At 35.5% G+C, this 18,862-nt stretch overlaps 1 protein-coding gene across 4 annotated transcripts in view; it reads left to right on the forward strand.

Annotated features, from left to right (window-relative positions):
- LOC150098793 (uncharacterized) overlaps positions 1-18,862 on the forward strand; it is a 327,468-nt gene that overhangs the window by 109,871 nt on the left and 198,735 nt on the right. For all 4 annotated transcript variants that reach the window (XM_090405506.1, XM_090405507.1, XM_090405504.1 and 1 more), the window contains exon 8: positions 16,610-16,798. In XM_090405506.1, coding sequence (XP_090261632.1) covers positions 16,610-16,798 — 189 coding nt within the window. The remainder of the gene's footprint in view (positions 1-16,609; positions 16,799-18,862) is intronic.

Below are 18,862 nucleotides of genomic sequence, written 5' to 3' on the forward strand. Positions count from 1 at the left end.
GCAGCATCTGGTGTATGGTGATATACATTTGTACCACTACTGAAGTATGACTGAAAGGAAGGGGGTGGGGTGGAGATGGGGAAGAGTTGCAGGTGAGGCAAGAGGTATGCGAATTTTAAAACCCAGATTTTAAGGGTGGGTTGAGAATTCTTTAGGAAGAAGGTGAAAAATGGAAACTTTTTGGGGAAAAGGAGGACAGAATATGATGGAACAAGATTTAGGGGTGGGAGTAATGGGGTGTGAGCCGTTTACAATGCATTGTCTTCTGAGCTCATGGGAAAAGTGGATGCTATGTCATGTCAGCTTGGTGTTTTTGTTTTGGGTGTATTTGTGTTGTTTTCTATTGGTCGGATTGGTTTTCTATTGGGTAGAGTGGAGATGGGGAAGAGTTGCGGGTGAGGCAAGAGGTAAGCAAATTTTAAAACCCAAATTTTAAGGGTGGCCTGAGAATTCTTTAGGAAGAAGGTGAAAAATAGAAACTTTTTGGGGAAAAGGAGGACAGAATATGATGGAACAAGATTTAGGGGTGGGAGTAACGGGGTGTGAGCCATTTACAATGCATTGTCTTCTGAGCTCATGGGAAAAGTGGATGCTATGTTATGTCAGCTTGGTGTTTTTGTTTTGGGTGTATTTGTGTTGTTTTCTATTGGTCGGAGTTGAGACCTAATTTTTATGATTTAGAGCTTCCAACTCTCGGTGATTATATAGGGGCTGTGAATGTTTATTGAGTTTTTGTCACATTTTATGGCTATCATTTCTGATATTCTAAGCATTGTTTCGTTTTCCTGATTATTATGATTTTGTTGATTTGTGGGGGAATGCTTCTGTTTAAGAGCATGGACTGCTATTTCTGTTTTTCCTGTATTTTGTATTTCTTTTTATTATTTCATTTCTTATTCTTTAAATGTTCTGGAATTGGTATGTTGCAGTCACAGGAACATTCAAATTTTATATAAAAATTAGGTCATAAAAATTATAACATTACAATTAGGTCATGACTCTGACCAATAGAAAACAACACAAATACATCCAAGACAACAACACCAAGCCGACATGACATTTCCCATGAGCTCCAAAGATGATGCACTGTTGAAACGGCTTGCACCCCATTACTCTCATCCCACTAATCTCATTCCATCATATTCTGTCCTTTTCTCCAAAAAGTTTACATTTTTCACCTTCTTCCTAAAGAATTCTCAGCCCACCCTTAAAACGTGGGTTTTAAAATTCGCATACCTTAAAATTCTTCCCACATATATTCTTCCTGTATCTGTCTTTAAAACAGTAATGCCCTAAAAAATTGAGTAAAAAGCCAATGACATTATAAAAAGGGGTACTCCTAAACAGAAATAGGCAAAAATAGCCATAAATATTAATATTTATTTAGAGGAGTAACCTGGAAATTTTTCCAGAAATAGTTCCTATATATTTTTATTTAAGTTCTGTTAGCATAAGAAGGTTCATGTGATTCCATAAATAGCCATTCAAATTTGTAAGAAATGTTGGGATGTAGAAGTGCCACTTCATGCATTGATCAGTAATCAAGAATGTATTCAGCAGGTACTGATTTGTCATTTACCACTTTGGAATCGGCTAGTCAATCCCTAATAATTTAAGCTATACAGATAAATTTGTAAACTCCTTCAAGAGACAAAGATGGACAGAAAGAAACCATTGCTAGCTTTTTAACTAGAGAAAAGGAAGTGGAATAATTCTTAAAGGTATGAGCAACTGTTGTGTCGTCCTGTCCTTAAATGCTCCCTTTCTTATCTCTATTACACTACTGGCCGAATCCCTGATAAGAGTGAAGCTGTTGTTTTGTGAGACAAAGAAATGCAAATGGCGGATGCCCATTTCTTTGTCTCAGCACTGGTTCTATCTCCCTTTTCAAACTCAGAGAAAATTTATTTGTTCCGCTGCACCACCCTGAATCCTAGGATATACTAAATGTAGGACCAAGAACACAGAACACAGTCAGCGTTCACTCTTCTCAGCTATAAATATACACTTTGCAGTCATGACCTTAACCAATACAGTTTCCCGCCCTTGTGTGGTTCGTAATGTTTTATGGGTAAGTGCAGTAGGATCTAGATACAAGCAAGACAATATTCACATTTAAACAAAACATTTTAATTACAGTTATTACACTGAAGCACTTAGTCAGTCATTCAATTAAATTTTATATACATCATTAAACTCTCGTACATATAGTTAATTATCCCCTTTTCATAAAATTCTATCTCAGAAACATAAATGCTAACATTTAGTCACTTAATCTCAATTTTCTACTCTACTCATTAAAATTTCTCTCTTAATAATTATTAAATTCCATTCTAGATTCTCCTTAACAATCCTATTCAAATTTTACATATATCTCAGTCTTAAACAAGAACAATCGTAATTCTCTCTCTTTCAAGACACATACATCTATGAGACACTGTTAAATTTCCTCCAAAACTCAATCAGCAACAGTTCAAGGAATTGTCTCTTAGCATGCACATTTAAGATCGTCTCATTCAATTCTATAGTTAATAGACATAAAGTTTTCACCTTACCAATTTGCTGGGTATTCTATTTTGGCCACATCAATTCTTTCGTCAGACAACTACCTTATATTATCGCTTTTCTTCACACATCCTCGGGATTTCTATATGATTTCCCTCTATACTTTAACTGTAATTATTCTCACCCTCAGGATCTGCTGGGCTTTTGTTTCCGACTGGTAAGTTCCCTTGGTCATTCAGTCGTAACTTCCAAGAACAAAGGATACCCACGTGGAGGCTCCATACCAGCTGGACATCTGTGGCACAGGAATACAGCAGCAGCAGGAAAACGTCTAAAAAGCCTGGATCACAGCATTACATCTGCTTTTAAACACTGCGCCATTTCTCTCATTCGTTATCGATGTGTACATCATGCTTTCACTACGTCACGTGGCACCTAGCACTGCTTGCGGAATCCATTCGTAACTCTCGTAGCATTACGGTGGAAAAGGGGGGGGGAAGTACTGTGCTACATAACAGACATACTGGTATATTCACCACATGTCTCAGAAGTCGGCCGTTTCACATTTAGATAATTATACCCAGCAAATGGTTAGTTAATTACAGTATTTTAGACTAAGCAACTATACAATGATAATACATGAAATTTTACATTACTAAATTTAGATAAGATAACAAAACCAAACTAAGAATTCTATAAAGTGCTTCTTTATTCTGATGATTCATTATTTTTCTTAATAGAGTGATAACAATGTTAAGTCCTCCGACTTAACACAACTTTCTCAGATACCTTAATGGTTAAGCTTAGTGGCCTGTCATTGCCACATAAATTGGCTTCATAAACCTCATAAGTTATACTTGACAAGAAAATATGTTCTTGTTTATATCCTGTTTTTACCCAAGCATGAGAAAAGTTTGTAATTTGAATAGTTTGCATGTGAAATTGCATCACTAGGCTACACGAATATCAGTAGATCAGTCCACTCCCAACTTCTCCTTCCCATAACTTGATAAAACTAATTACCATATCTCTTAGGTTTCTTGTTTACAATCATGGTAAAAAGGTGTACCAGAATTAGTCATATAGAAACAGTCCTTAGTCCTCTGAATTATATGTCAGTTGTGTTTCAGTTGTTTATATGTTCTTCATATTGATTATGTCACAAGTATTTTTGAAATTATGGAAGTACAGTTGTGTGGGTGTGTGTATGTATGTTCTTCCAGCTACTGCTTTCCGTTGAAAATTCCTTTATAATGGTTCTCATACCTCAGACTAAAAAAAAAAGATTTTGTAGTTTTTGCAAAGTTCAATGATGCTGAGTCAGATAATATACTAAGCATGCATGAAGTTTGGTTCATTCAGAGTGAAAAGAGATTTAAAAATGATATAAGGAGCTCAATATATCACAATGATAAAGGGATGAAAAGGCATACATTGCAGCCAATGAACTTTTTTAGTTAAGTCTGTTTTCTTGGGAACAGAAGTAGATGGAATGAAAGAGGAGGGATAAGTTGGTTCATTAAGTTAGAAGGTGAGCAGTGTATGAATGTTAGCCAGCAGCTGGTTTTGTTTTTACCTTTGTATAGGAGACAGAAAAAAAAGTAATTTTTAATGATGAGATGACTGAGAAATTTCCTATTTCCAATGAAGTTCTTCACAGAGACTCTTTGGCACCATATCTTTTTGTTACTCTTGATTATGTTTTCAGACTCCCAGGAATGGGTGTACAGAATAAGTCTTGAATATTCGGCAGGAAAAACCAACATAAGCAGTCTCTGCTTTCAGATGATGGTATACTAATTACTTCGACATTCAGACCAAAACCCACCTAGATAATTTATGTAAAAATATAACAGTGGCAAATCCTGAAGAAAACATTGACCGATTCAGCCAGTGAAGCATGTGCTGAGGTTGTCTGTAAGGATAGAAAAATCAGTACTCCATGGTGGACTCAGGGAGTTAAAGGTTCAGTGAAGGAAAAGAAGAAAGCATATCGAAAGGTTCCTGGTAAGTAAGTCAACTTGTGTGCTTAGAGAATACTGAGAAAAATGTAAGAAAGTTAAGCACTGTGTAAAAGTATATAAACAAAAGTCACAGAAAATAAATATCAGGAAGGTGGCAAAATATTCTGGAGGCTATTGAAAAGCTTGAAAATTTAGGAAAAGTACTGTAAATGAATTGGAGATGATATGAAAACTGAAGAGAAAGATATTCTAGATTATAAGGGAAAAGTGGATATTAAAAATTCAACATTATTTCGAAGGCAAATGTTTGTAGAAACTTTGAGTTTCATAAAATTGACTTGAGAGAGAGCTTACGAGAATACAGTCCTAAGCATTGGAGTTGCTTTAGCTTGCACTACTTAAAAGAACACGACTGCATAAGCACCCATATGTTTGTATATACACAGCTGTTTCGAACTGGTTGGTTAGCTGCCAGACCAATGAAACCTTAAAATAATACACAAATAAAAAAAGTGAACATTTGGGCAATGGTTGTGTTCTTTTAAGTAATGCAAGCTAAGGCAACTCCGATACCAAGGATTGTATTTTTGTAAGTTCTCAGGTCAAATTTTCCGAAACTTTCATAGTTTCTACAAACATCTGACTTTGAAATAATGTTGAATCTTTAATATCCACTTTTCCTATGTAATTTTATATTGCCAAAATGAAGCCATATGGCTCTTTTTTTTTTAGATATTCTAGATGTCTAGAGTAATTACTTTGAAAGATTGCTAAATGAAACAAGTAATGTCAGCATGATAGTGGAAAACGTCCAACAGGAATGCAGTTAGAAATACATATCCGTACTTGAAGTAGAAAAAGTCATCAAAAATCTGAAATGTGGAAAGGCAGCTGGAGTAAATGAAATTCAGCCAGAAATGCTCAAATATAGAGTTGTCAAGTTTTACAGTGGCTGCATTGCATAATTCAGAAGGTCCTGATGATTGGAGTAGGGCTCTCATAGCACCCATGTAAAAAAGGGAATAAAGCAGAATGTGAGAATTAAATAGAAATTTTGATACTATTTCCTGGTAAGATTTCTACAAGTATACTTCGGATATGGCTAAGAAAAAATGAGGAAGTGAAGCTTGGTGAAGAACAAGCCAGATTCAGGCCAAATAGAGGTTGTCAGGATCAGATTTTCACTTTAAGAAATATAGTTGAGAAATCTTGGGAATATAATAAGAATTTGTATTTAAGTTTTGTTGATCTGGAAAAGGCATATGAGAATGTGCCAAGAGGAAATCTCTTCAAAACGCTACAGTTATATGCTGTAAATGGGATATTATATCAAGCAACACATTCTCTATTTAAGCTGTAAGTCAGCAGTTAGAATTGAATGAAGTATAGGAAGATGGTTTGATATTAAATCTGGTGTCAGACAAGGATGTACATTATCTCCTCTGTTATTCATTATCTGTATGGATCACATTATGAAGCAAAGAAAACCTGATATCAAAATTGGAGATGTTAATTTCAGCTCTTTGCTTTATGCAGATGATGGTCTGAACGTCTGATGGTCACGAGGGTAGTCTGAAAAGTTCTCTGCTTTGACCATAGATGGTAACACTATCAGCAAGATTTTTTTTCTAAGTTGTATATCTGTCATAAGCATCCATGTGAAATTGCAAGTCATTCTATCAAGTAGTTTGTTTTATACAGCTGGCTGAAGCAAAAGTGTTGTCTATACCCCTTGAAATGGATAAAATTGAGTATCGTGCAGTTATAAAATTCTTTGTAAAAGAAGGTTTAATGCCAAAAGAAACTCATTCGAAGTTCATAAAAATTTATGGGCACTTTTGTTTTCGACAATTAAGAAATTGGCTGCCAAGTTTAAATGTGGCCGTATGAGCCTTGAAGATGATCCAAAGTGAAGGACGTCCAAAAAGTGTAGCAACACCATAAATCATTGATCAAGTGCACAATATGGTATTGGATGACCGTAAAGTCAAAGTACGTCAAATTGCTGAGACTATAGGCATTTCAAAAGAACGTGTAGGATATATTTTGCATGATGAATTGAATATGAAAAAGCTTTGTGCAAGATGGGTGCCAAATGCGTTTTCATGCAAGTCCATTTTTAATCAAAAACACACTCGCATGAAAATCTCTGAACAATGCTTGAAACATTTTAACAAGAATAAAACTGATTTAGTGCATTGATTTATGATTATGGATGAGATTTGAATTTGCCATTACACACCAGAATCCAAATAGCAGTCAAAATAGTGAACAGAAGCCGGTTGTTCAGCTCCAAAGAAGACACACTCGGTTCCATCAGCAGGAAAGGTCATGGCATCGGTGTTTTGGGATGCTAAAGTCGTTTTTTTATTAATTATCTTGAAAAGGGTAAAGCAGTAACCGGGGAATATTATTCTGGTCTTTTAACCAGATCAGACAAAAAAATTTGTGAGAAAAGACCCAGTTTGCAGAAGAAAAAATCATCTTTCATCAGAACAATACAAATGCCCACAAAAAAAGTTTTGGCAATGAAAAAATTAAGGGATCTGCACTATGAATTGTTGGAACATCCACCCTATTCCCCAGATTTGGCTCCCTCTTCCGAAAACTAAAACTCTTCCTTGTTGGACTGCATTTTTCTTTGAAACACGGCTGCAGCTGTGGAGGGGTATTTTGCTGATAGAACCACTGCATGGACAGGATAATGATGCTGGAGCATCACTGGAATAAATGTATTAGTCGTAAGGGAGATTATGTTGAAAAATAAAAATAATTTTGAAATTATAAATTTGTGTTTTCATTGTTAGGCCAATGCTGCTTGGATTTCGTTTCCACTTAAAGTTCTCCTGAATGCATCATTGATAGATTATATTGATAGAATCCATGCATGACAAGTAAATCTAGATAATCTTGAGAGGATCCGCTATTCCTCAGTTAGTCCATATTCATATTCCCGATTATGAGAGAATTGTCGCTTCTGATCTCATCTAGACTACACTCGAGTTTGGTGTAAAGTGGATGACAAACAATATTAAACAGGAACTGCATGTGAAAAAGAGGCTATGGAAGAGAGATAAGGAAGCAGGTGAAGAGCAGATGCATGAAGAATATAAGACACAGGCCAGGAGAATGACTAGTATGGTAAGGAAGGCAAAACTGGAATTTGAGGAGAGATTGGCCTTAAGATCCAAAGAAAATCCTAGGGAATTTTTTAGCTATGTGGCCAGTAGGAGGAGAAAAAGAATTATACTGTGGGATAAAAATGGGAATAGAGTGACTGATGCAGAGGACAATAGAATTGTTCAATGAACACTTCATTAGTGTATTTCATCCAGGAGGAGTAAATTTTAATACTAGAGGGATAGGGCAGGTTCGAGGTTTTGAGTTGCAGGAGGAGAGCGTGTTCCAAATACTGAGTACTCTGGATGTCAGTAAAGCTGCAGGACTGGATGGTATTTCACCACGAATTTTGAGAGAATGTGCTAAAGAACTGACAGCTCCTTTGACCTGGCTTTTCAATGAAAGTCTGGCTACAAGAAAGGTGCCCAGGGTATGGAAGGAAGGTAAGATAATGCCATTGCATAAGGGTGGTAGCAGACTGGAAATGTCTAATTATAGGCCAGTTTGTGTGTCATCAGTAGTTGTTAAGATCTTGGGGAAATTAGTTAGGGACCGTATACAACATTGGGCAGATGAAGGTAATGTTATCTTTGAGAGTCAACATTGATTTGTTAAGGGGGTGCTCTTGTTTTAGTAATATGCTAGCCTTTTATAATAAAGTTACAAGAACAGTAGATGAGAGGAGGATTTCTTGGATTTAGCGAAGGCATTTGACAGGGTTCCACATGATAAGCTGATATTTAAGTTGCAGCACATGGATTTGGATGTCAGGGTGGTCAACTGGATTCAGGATTGGCTGTCCGATAGGTATCAGAGAGTTGTGTATGGTGGGGCAGTTTCAAGGAGGCAAAGAGTTACAAATGGGGTCCCACAGGGCTCAGTACTTTGACCTATTATTGTTTAAACTTTATATCAATGACATTGTCATTGATATAAAGTTTAAACCTGCAATCATTTAAAGTTTAAATGATTCCAGGGGGATATTCAGTTGTTTGAAGATGATGTGAAGCTGGGAAGGGTTATTAGTAATAGTGCAGATGTGGTAGTCCTGCAGGAGGATTTGAATAAGCTAGACAGATGGGCAAATGAATGGGGGTGTTGCTTTAATGCAGCAAAATGTAAGGTCTTGAGGTTTGGAACACATCAATGGGATGCTGTATACTCTATTGGAGGGGCTGTACTAGAGGAAGTAGGGGAGACAAGAGATCTGGGGTTGATGATTGATAGAAACCTGAAATTCAGGGAACATATTGCAAAGGTGGTGAAGGTAACACAGAGGATTTCTGCAATAATGAGAAGGACGCTGACCTGCAGAGATAAGCGTTATCATTCCATTGTATAAGATTCTGATCAGACCACACTTAGACTATTGTTCTCAGATTTGATCCCCAGAATTTGAAGGGGATAAATTAACTGTGGAAAGAGTACAAAGATGGTTTCAGGACTGTACAGTGTTAGTTATGAGGATCGGCTGAAGGAATGTGGACTGCAGAGTTTGGTGGACAGAAGAAAGAGAGGTGATATGATTAAGACTTTTAACCTGTTGAGAGGTGGTTAGAGGGTTGACACTGGGGAGTTCTTTCGCTTGGTTGAACAGCGGGAAGGAGTGAAGACAAGGGGCCATCCTTGGAAGTTACGAAAGGAACCTGTGAGCAAGAGGGTGGGGAGTAGTTTCTTTGCATGGAGAGTGGTTTACCCCGTGGAATGCATTGCCTAATAGAGTGGTGAGAGCGAGGACGGTCAATGAATTTAAGGATTGGTATGATAGACTTTGTGTTTCCTAGGAGGGACTTCCCACGATGAGCCTTGATATACTTTGTGTTTCCTAGGAAGGACTTCCCGCGATGAGTCTTTTGACTCCTTGGAGGCCTGAATAATAATAATAACTTTTCAGACCACCCTCATACTTCTAAATAAATCTGCTACAAGTCTGCAAGATTCCCTGACTAAATTGAATAACTGTTGTAATGGATGTGGTATGTAGGTCAGCAATAACAAGACAATGAAAATGGGCAGAAGCATTGAAAATATCAACTGCATTGTGAATGGAGAACCTACAGAACAAGTAAAACTAGTCAGCTACTTAGGCACAATTTTTAGTGAAGATGGTAAATTAAGTATGGAAATAGACAACAGAATCAACAAAGCCAGTATGGTAGGAAGTCAACTAAATGAATTTATATGGAATAAAAAAGAGAAACTAATCAAAACACTAAATTAGCTGTATACAAGACAGTGTTCAAACCAATTTTAACTTTTGGATCTGAGAGCTCGGTTAGAAATAAAACACTTGACCAAAGACTAGAGATTACAGATATGAAGAGTCCTGAAAAAAGATTAGGGGTGTGAACAGATGACATCAATGGCAATATCATATTAAAAACCAAAATATTAGGAAAGAACTTAACATTGTTAGCATCCAGAAATGTTAGCAGACTAATCTCAGGTGGTATGGTCACTTAAACAGAATGGGAAACGAAAGACAAGTGTTCTCTGCCAGGTTGGCAAGAAAAAGATCCAGAGGTAGACCAAGATACAGGTGGATTCATTGATACAGTAAAAATATCTTAGAAGATAGAAATATAAGATCTGATAATGTTGGAGTCTTGACAAGTAACAGACTGATTTGGAGGAAAATTGTAGATAGGAAGTTGGTAATCATGTAAATTTTTCATGTAGTGTTATCTTATCCTGTACATCCCTTGAGGGTACATGCCAGGAATTTGATGATGATGGCATGTTATCCCACACTTATTGATGATATTAACTGCTTGTTGAGTAGCAGTTTCCATGTCTGGAAATCACAGTTCAGAAATATCAGCTTTGAGATGGTTGGGACAACTTAGATATCCATCTGTCCCATTCATTCAGTGCACTCGCTGTCTGTAGACCAGCTAATAGACACAGAGGGGAGAAGGTCAAGAAAATAGTTCTAGCTAGCTATACATGAATAAAATTCTTCTTGAAGTTCTTGAAGATGAGACTCACAAACAATCTTGGGCAGTGGGTGATTTTCATCACTTGATTAGAGACTATCATTCTGCTTACTGCCGGTCCAGTGAGATTTGAACCCATATCCTGTAAATTCGATTGTGGAAATTCTATCCACTCAGCCAATATAGGCTGGGAAAAAGCCAAGAAATTCTCTGACTACTGTTCACTCCTTGTTGTCCATGACCTGATTTAACCAATCTGATGTAATCCTAATATTCTATGCACTCCTTTTTCTGTTAACTGATTTACCAGACTGACCAAAGCCAGACGAATACCACAAAAAAATTCCGTCAATTCTAAGTAGAGAAATAGAACAACGTAGTTAAGGATATAAATTAAATTAAACTTTAATAATTAACTTTAAATAAAATGCCGTACTGTTGGACTGGATGATGATGTGATTGCTTATGTAGGTATCTTCCTGTGTGTGTAGGCTTCCTGTAAATAGAAAAAGATAGTGATCCATCTGAAAGGCAGGTGACTAATGTGTCAAGAAATGGTAAACCATTATTTGATTCTTTTTCTACTGTGAAGTGGATTTTGGGGTGTTGGCTGTTTAGGTAGATGACAAAAGCATCCAAAGTGTCTTGTCCATGGGGCCAGATGGCAAACACATCATCTACACAACAACGTAACCACACTTGTGGCTTGTATGTAGCTGTGGTAAGTACTTTGTTTTCAAAGTGTTTCACAGAAATTTGCTAAACGGGGGGGAACCCATAGCAGTACCATTAATCTGTTTGTAGAATTTTTCTCCCCATGTAAAGTAACCTACATTCATTGTAAATTTAAATAATTCAAAAATATCAGGGAGAAATTTAGACTTGATTAAATCAAGAGTGTCTGTAAGTGGTACATTGGTAAATAAAGAGGTGACATCAAAACTAACCATTATGTCTGAATTTTTTAGGATAAGATTTTTAACCAGTGTTTTTGAAATGGAATGAATTTTTTACAGTTCACATGCTCTTTGCAGCAGGCCAGACAAGCTGCCTTGTTCATTGTTGTGATGTTCAGCTTGTGTGCCGCTGCTCTTCCGTGAAAACCCAGTAAATGGATTTCTTTTTGTACAGTATTAGTGCTCACCATGGTGTTACTGATGCTCTAACTCATCTCTCTCTCTCTCTGAACTCAACCCTATTCACACAGTTTTGCTATGTTAGCAATCTCCACTCGACCTGCTCATACAGAAACCTTGCAGAATTCAAACTTCCAGATAATCTATGATGAATCTCTAAACACTAATCTCCACACCATCCTTCATTGGGACAACAACCTAGTCACTTTCAGTGCTTCCAAAACTCACAAAAAAGAAAGTTCTTCTTTGTACAAAAATCAAGACTAAATCTCTCTCTCTCTCTCTCTCTCTCTATATATATATATATATATATAACATTTAAGATCAGTTCTCGCTTCTTTGGCTGACTATTACTCTTAGCCTTTCCTGGCATAATCACATTACCTTTAGAGCATCTTCAGCTATAAAAAAAAAACTTGTCATTCTTTGTTTGTTCATCATATTGCTTCTCTTCTGTCCAGTTGCTTATTCTGTAAAAATCTCAAATCTACCATTATCACATTTGGTGTAGTGCGCCCAAGACCTCTCTAATTTACAGTGATACTGCTAACTCATCCAAACCAGCTATTCCTAGTAATTTTTATTCCATCTATGCCATTTCTGTGGAACTGCCATTCATCCCCATGAAATATTTCCCAAGCACTAAAATCTCCAGCTTTTTAAGAAGAATATCAACAGATTACTTTGTTCTTGAATCCCCCCCCCCCACAGCATTTATTTGCTGCAGGCCTTGTGACCTATAGCAGATAAATGCTGTGTGTTGGATGAATATAAAAAAAAAAAAAAAAAGATGCACCAGTGCCAGAAGTATCAGCTGAAGAGATTGACCTGGTGGTAAGGCTTATGCATGGACTATTCATAATTGTATTTTTTAAGGAAATTAAAATGTGTATATTAACTAAAATAAATTGAATTAATATTTCTAGTATTTTGGCAATGTCCAATTGTCATCATCGGCTAACAAATTATAATTTAGCCCAGTAGGGGACACTATTCAGGACTTTAGGCCTATTCTCAGTTGACATGCTTCAGTTTCATTACTTAGTGTAGTACTTGAATGCACATATGCTATTATATTTTGCTCCATGATGATGATGATGGCAATTTGATTTTGCTGAAATATTGGAAGTATTAAATTTATTTTAGTTAATATATTAATCTACATTGTAATTTCCTTAGAAATACAATTATGAAAAGAGTTGAGTTTTGTTGCTTTGGTGAATATGTTGTGGCCTAAGATTGTTAGCATTAGTGAAAACTGTCATCGCATTGTCAGATATAGCAACTGGAATTCAGCATAAAGGGTTTGTAATATGTTTAGGACAGACTGAAGAGATAGGGGAGGAAGGAGGGTACGTCCAATATCAAATGATTTGAGTCTAGTGTGGGTATAAATTCATGTGAGTAATAATGTTCCATGTAGTGGAGAGTTTGAGACTAGTGTGAAGTGGAGGCTAACAGGATGAAAGTATGGAAGGTTGTTTCTACATACCTGGCAGTTCAGTTGCTGGGATGATGAAATGTCATGCCAAATTCCCCTGATGGGTAGTAAATAAGTAATCATTATGAATTACTAAAATTATCCAAACATTGATTGGTTAGTAGAGAAAAACTCATAAGAATGGAGGAGAATTTATTTAAGTTGTCATGAGACAGCTTTCTCAAGCATGTGAAAGAAGGAACTCAAGGTCAAAGAGTGTTAGATTTAATCACAGCATCATAGTACAGGACATGACTGTTTTGTCACTAATTGATGACAGTAATCATGTTGTACTGACCTTGGAAGTATCTAAGTACATAATGTTCAAATTAAGAATGGTTGCATGCTGAAGCAGAAAGCTGATGATAATGACTAACTCAAGAGAACACTAGGTTCACTTCCATGGTATCAATTACTAAATGGGAATGATATCCACAGTGTATGGGAACCTTTGAAAACATACACTGTAGATTGTTCAAATAATGAATGCTCACTTTGCTAAGATCTCTCAACCTGGTGTATGTGACATGGCTCATAGAGGGGTGCATTATGTGACACACAGAGAGAGAGAGAGAGGAGTGCATTAGAACAAGGTTTGGAGCTATTGCCTAATCTGGATAGGTAACAGTTCTAAAGATGGGATGCAGCACGTATTCTAAAAATGTTCACTGAATTGTCTAGGCCCTTGACTTGTGTGTACAGTATAATTTATGTCTCAGCTCAAGATCTCACAGGAATTGAAAGAATGTATGATAGTCCTGTTCTGCAGCAGTGATTCAAAAAATTATGTGTCTAACTACTGACTTATCAGTGTCTGGCATGGTGTTGAAGAATTTAAGGAAGTTAGTAAGAACTTGCATTCAGAAATGGGTTGACAGACAAGCTATGCTTTGCATGTCTGAGAGCAATATGCATATATTTTATAATAATGTTATGGCTGAGTTGGTTAAAGGGAATGGATCTGCTGTAATACTGTTGGACTTTGCCAAAGCATTTGATAGGATACCACATCATGAAAGACTATTGAATAATATGAGAATTTGAGATTGGAATATAAACCGTCGACATTGATAAATGTTCACTGATGGATGGGTGTCAGAAAAATGGTTAGATTTAAGGCGATTGTTGGTATATCCCAGGGATATACCAACAATCCTTGGACCATTGTTGATGACAGTTCCATTATCGTCTTGAAGATGTTTAAGACTAGCAGGGGAATCAGTGAGAATGATATGAATAAGCTGGAAGTGTGGGCAAATTATAATGGTTGTCATTTCACTGAAGACAGTAAATATAAAGTTATACAGTTTAGCATGATGAGCTTTCCAGTGGCATAATATATTGGTTGGATTATGCTTGGAGAAACTGATGAGGCTTGGAGTTATGGTGGTTAAGAATTTGAAGTTGAAAGGTCACATAGCAAAAATTGCAAATCCTACTCAGAGGATAATTGCCATGTTGAAATGAACACATTTACATGTAAGGATAAGGAAGTCATTTTGTCTCTTTACAAAATGCCCTTGATATGACTGCACCTGGGCTGATGTTTTGGTCTTTTGTGTTCCAAGTGGTGATGCAGAAAAATTGTGTGTCTAACTACTGACTTATCAGTGTCTGGCAAAGAAGCTTGGAAAGGCTGCAATTATGAGTACACATTAGAATATATGGATGGCAGACACTGGTAAACATTAGAAAAAGGGATGATATGATAAAAACTTATAAACTTCTGAAACGGTGTTATAGAATATCAGTGGATATAGATTTTTTTGCTACATGGAAGGTGGGTAGAGACAAGGGAATATCCATGGATGTTAAGTTTGTGTGGTTAAGAAAAGGATAAGATCTAGATTTTCTTTCACAGAGCAATGAGTGACTGGAACAGATTGCCTGTTGAAGTAGTGATGTGAATGAGTTTAAGTGAAGGTATGAGAGGCTTGTGTCAGTAATATATGACCTCCTTCAATGAGTCTTTGACTCCTTGCAGGTTTCTGGTGATGATAATAATAATAATAATATTCTGTCATCTACATGATCGCATATGGAAGGAAAGTAGCATTAAACCTGTTATCAAAATTGGAGATATTAAACTCCATTGGAGAGCTTCTATAACTCAATTAGTATAGATGGTCTTTCCCAATCCTTTGGTCAGGAAAGACCTGGGTTCGATTTCTGTCCATGACATGAGGAACCTTTATCTAGTCTCTTTTGATGAAAGGTGAGTTAGCCGGTCTCATATGGAGGTTAAGTTTTTTTTTTTTTTTTTTCACCCAGAAACTTGGGTTTTTTTTTGTCCCCCAGAAACAAGCAAACTGGTCCATGAACACACACACACACAGATTTAGTCATTAACACTTATTACCCAGCCATGGCATGATTCATCCGCTATATGCTAGTTCCAAGTCTGGACAGGATGGGGGGGGGGGGAGAGCAGTGGTGAACTACCCTGTAAAAATCTCACCAGAAACGCTTTGTGTGGCAAGAACACTTGCTTGCAAGTGTTCTTGCCCAACCCTTCAGTTGTGTCCGACACTACTGAAGGGTTAAATCAGATCAAAACTCCATTGGAGAACCTATATAAAACAACTAAAATGTTTGTTTAAATTTAGGCACAGTTTCAGTGAAGATTGTAAATGAAATTTGGAAATAGTTGATGGATGTAATAAGGCTGTTGTTAAGGTGAGACTACAAATATGAGACTGCTTAGAAAATTTAAGCGAGTGAACAGGTGGCATCTATATTAAGAAGGAACTTGATATTGTTAGCATTTCATGAATATATAAACAGAGTTAATCAAAGGTAATATGAGTACTTGAGGCCCAATGGAGTGGTGAGGAATAAGTAAGTTAATAGTGTGATCACTTACCTAAGTAGCAGTTAGGTTAGCCAAACTGGTGCTTGCAGTCTAGGTGTTCAAGATCTGTGGTGCATTTATGCTATTAGTGCCTTAGAAGACTGAAATGTTAGATTTTGACAGTATTGGAGATCAGGCAAATATCAGACTAATTTAGAAAAAAAGTCTTGATAGAAATCTAGTGCTTATGGTTCTTGTGAATTACAGCTGAAGCAATTAATGCTTTCGTGAGGCTAGTTTACTTTTTAAATTGCATGTGTTCTGGCTGGTTTGCATATTTTGTTGCACTGAAACTCTCCAGTTTCCTGGATAAAAAACCATGTAGGAATCTAGTTAATAACGCAAACATAATCACATAGTACCATCATAGCATCCTGTATATATACATATCAGGAATTTGATAGACATGGCATGATATAAAAACTCACAACAAAAGTATTGGATGAAAAATGAAGGTAAGGTGAGAAATAAAAGCATTTTGTTTTACTTTTGCAGTAATTATCATTAGCATGATCACACCCATTTTTTTTTAATAATTCCAGAAATATTTTTTATAAAATGCCAGAAACTGTATTGCCAGTATAGTCATATTCTTATGTTTTTACTTGTTCTTCAAGGCATTAGTAGCCAGATCTGCAAATGTGCGAAGAGTTAAAAGAAAAGTTAGGAAACGAGCAACAAAAAGGAAGAAAAGGCGAGCAACTTCAACAAAACGGACAAAGAAAACACAAAGTACTAGAAAGACAACCAAAAAATCCAGGAAAAAAAAGACTATAAAAAGAAAAAGTGTCAGAAAAAAAAAAAAGGTTTGTTTTTAGCTTACTAGAAATTTCAATATTTCTTACATTATTAGTAGCACAATTTCATCTTCCCTTGTTACTTAAATTATTGGATTTTGATATTTTGGATGAATAATTTTTTTTTAAATTTTTATATTACACATTATTAACATTCAATATATATATATATTTTTATCAATAAATGGTGCAGCTATGTACTTTTAAATGCTTTTAAATTAACCATTGATATTGAAAGTGGAAATAGAAACTTGAACCCACTGTTCTGATCAAGGGAACTTTTTAAGGCAAATTATTTTTCTTAGACTTAATTTGTTTAACTATTCTGAGCACAAAGTAAACTTATTGATATCAGAAGAGAAGGAGCCGAGGGATTTATAATCCCTCAACTCCTTTCATATACCAAATGTGTTATAGTTAATTCTGATGTTACACTGCCTCAGCACTTTCTGTTTTGGTAAAAGAGTTAGATAAAAGATGAAATTTTGAAATATAATAAGGAATGAATTTTTTTTTTTTCTCGACAATAGTGATATCAGTATTGCAGTTTGAAACCTAATTGAATATTTGGTATTCTGCAAGGGAACTATAAAATTTGTTAATTCCTTAATTATGGCAAAGTGCTTGACATATCTGCCAGCTGTGCAGTTAAGAGAAATGAAACTAATTAATTATGGTTTCAAGACTGTGACATTTCTGTTAGGAAGTTAGACTGAAGAAAATTAAAAGAATTTAAAAAATCAGCTGATATACCAAAGCAGTACTGTGGTAAACTAAGATATGATTGTATAGTATTTTCCAGAAAGATACAATGATAGTGATGGGGGGGGGGAGCAGATGATGATGTATACAAGAATTAAGTGTTTCATAGAGCAGAGTGAGACAGTGAATTTGAGACAAAATATGTAATGAGTGCTGTAGGTGTGGAGGAGCATCAAATATGAATGGTATGGACATGGTATGAAATGAATAGTCATTATTATAGATTTTATTATGGAGACAGCTAGGAAGGAAGATATAGCACTCAAGTGGAAAGAAAAGAAATTTATGGAGTTAACTGGTGAATTACCTATAACAGAATATAACTAAGGTTCTTAAAGATCAATATTGTTCAATCCACTATTATTATTATTATTGCTTTTAATTTTTTTTGCAACATTTAATGCATAATTTCATCTGACCATTTTCAGATAGCAAAACAATTTGAAATGAATGATACAACTTTGCCCTGGTGTGATGGGATTAAATGAAATTTGTAATTTAGGATCTTTTCTAAAATTGACCATTTGTCTCACTTTTGGTTTAAACCAGACATGTTTAGTGGCAAATTTGTTAAAACATTTTGTAAAAATTTTGTCGAAACAGAGTGCAAATTTTTGTTACATATTGCAGTGAACAAACTCTCTTTTTTCAACTTGTGCAATTAAAATCAATTCATAGGTTTTCTGGATTTCCTAATTGAAGCTAGTTGTTTGTCATGCTTATATAAATCTTTTGCATTTTATAAAAAACTTGAAATTTATATTGAGATTTTTGTATATGTATCCAGTTGGCATGAAAACAGTTTTGAAATTATTTCTCCTCCCATGCATACACACACAAATTATGTCAACATATTATGTCCTGATTCCATGCTCTGATGGAATTACATTTTTTTGATTGCATGATTATTTTTCATTCTTTTCTTGGAGTGAAAAGGGTGATCACCTCTTCCAAAAATCAGAGTATTAAATATGTTTTAAATATTCAGTTAAATTGCATAAAAGAAACCTGTCTATATATTTTGAATTGTAATGCAAAAATATTATACTTTTTACAATTATATATCAATAAAGCAAATGTTTAAAATATATATCTGCCACTAATTTGATAGGTAAACAACAGTTATTATAGGAGATATTTCACTGAGAAGGAAAGTAAACTATATTTGACAAGTATTGTTTTCATTCTTATTTTATCCTAGTGTGAACCAACAAAAGTTTATAAGTGAAATAAAATTCTTCACAGCTAGACTACTTAATTCATTTTAGAAATTATGGACTTTACAACTATGTTATACATATTTTAATTTCC

The sequence above is a fragment of the Typopeltis vanoorti genome, chromosome 15 (assembly GCF_054136105.1).
Source record: "Typopeltis vanoorti isolate ZY-2024b chromosome 15, IOZ_Tvanoo_1.0, whole genome shotgun sequence".
Lineage (NCBI taxonomy): Eukaryota > Metazoa > Arthropoda > Arachnida > Uropygi > Thelyphonidae > Typopeltis > Typopeltis vanoorti.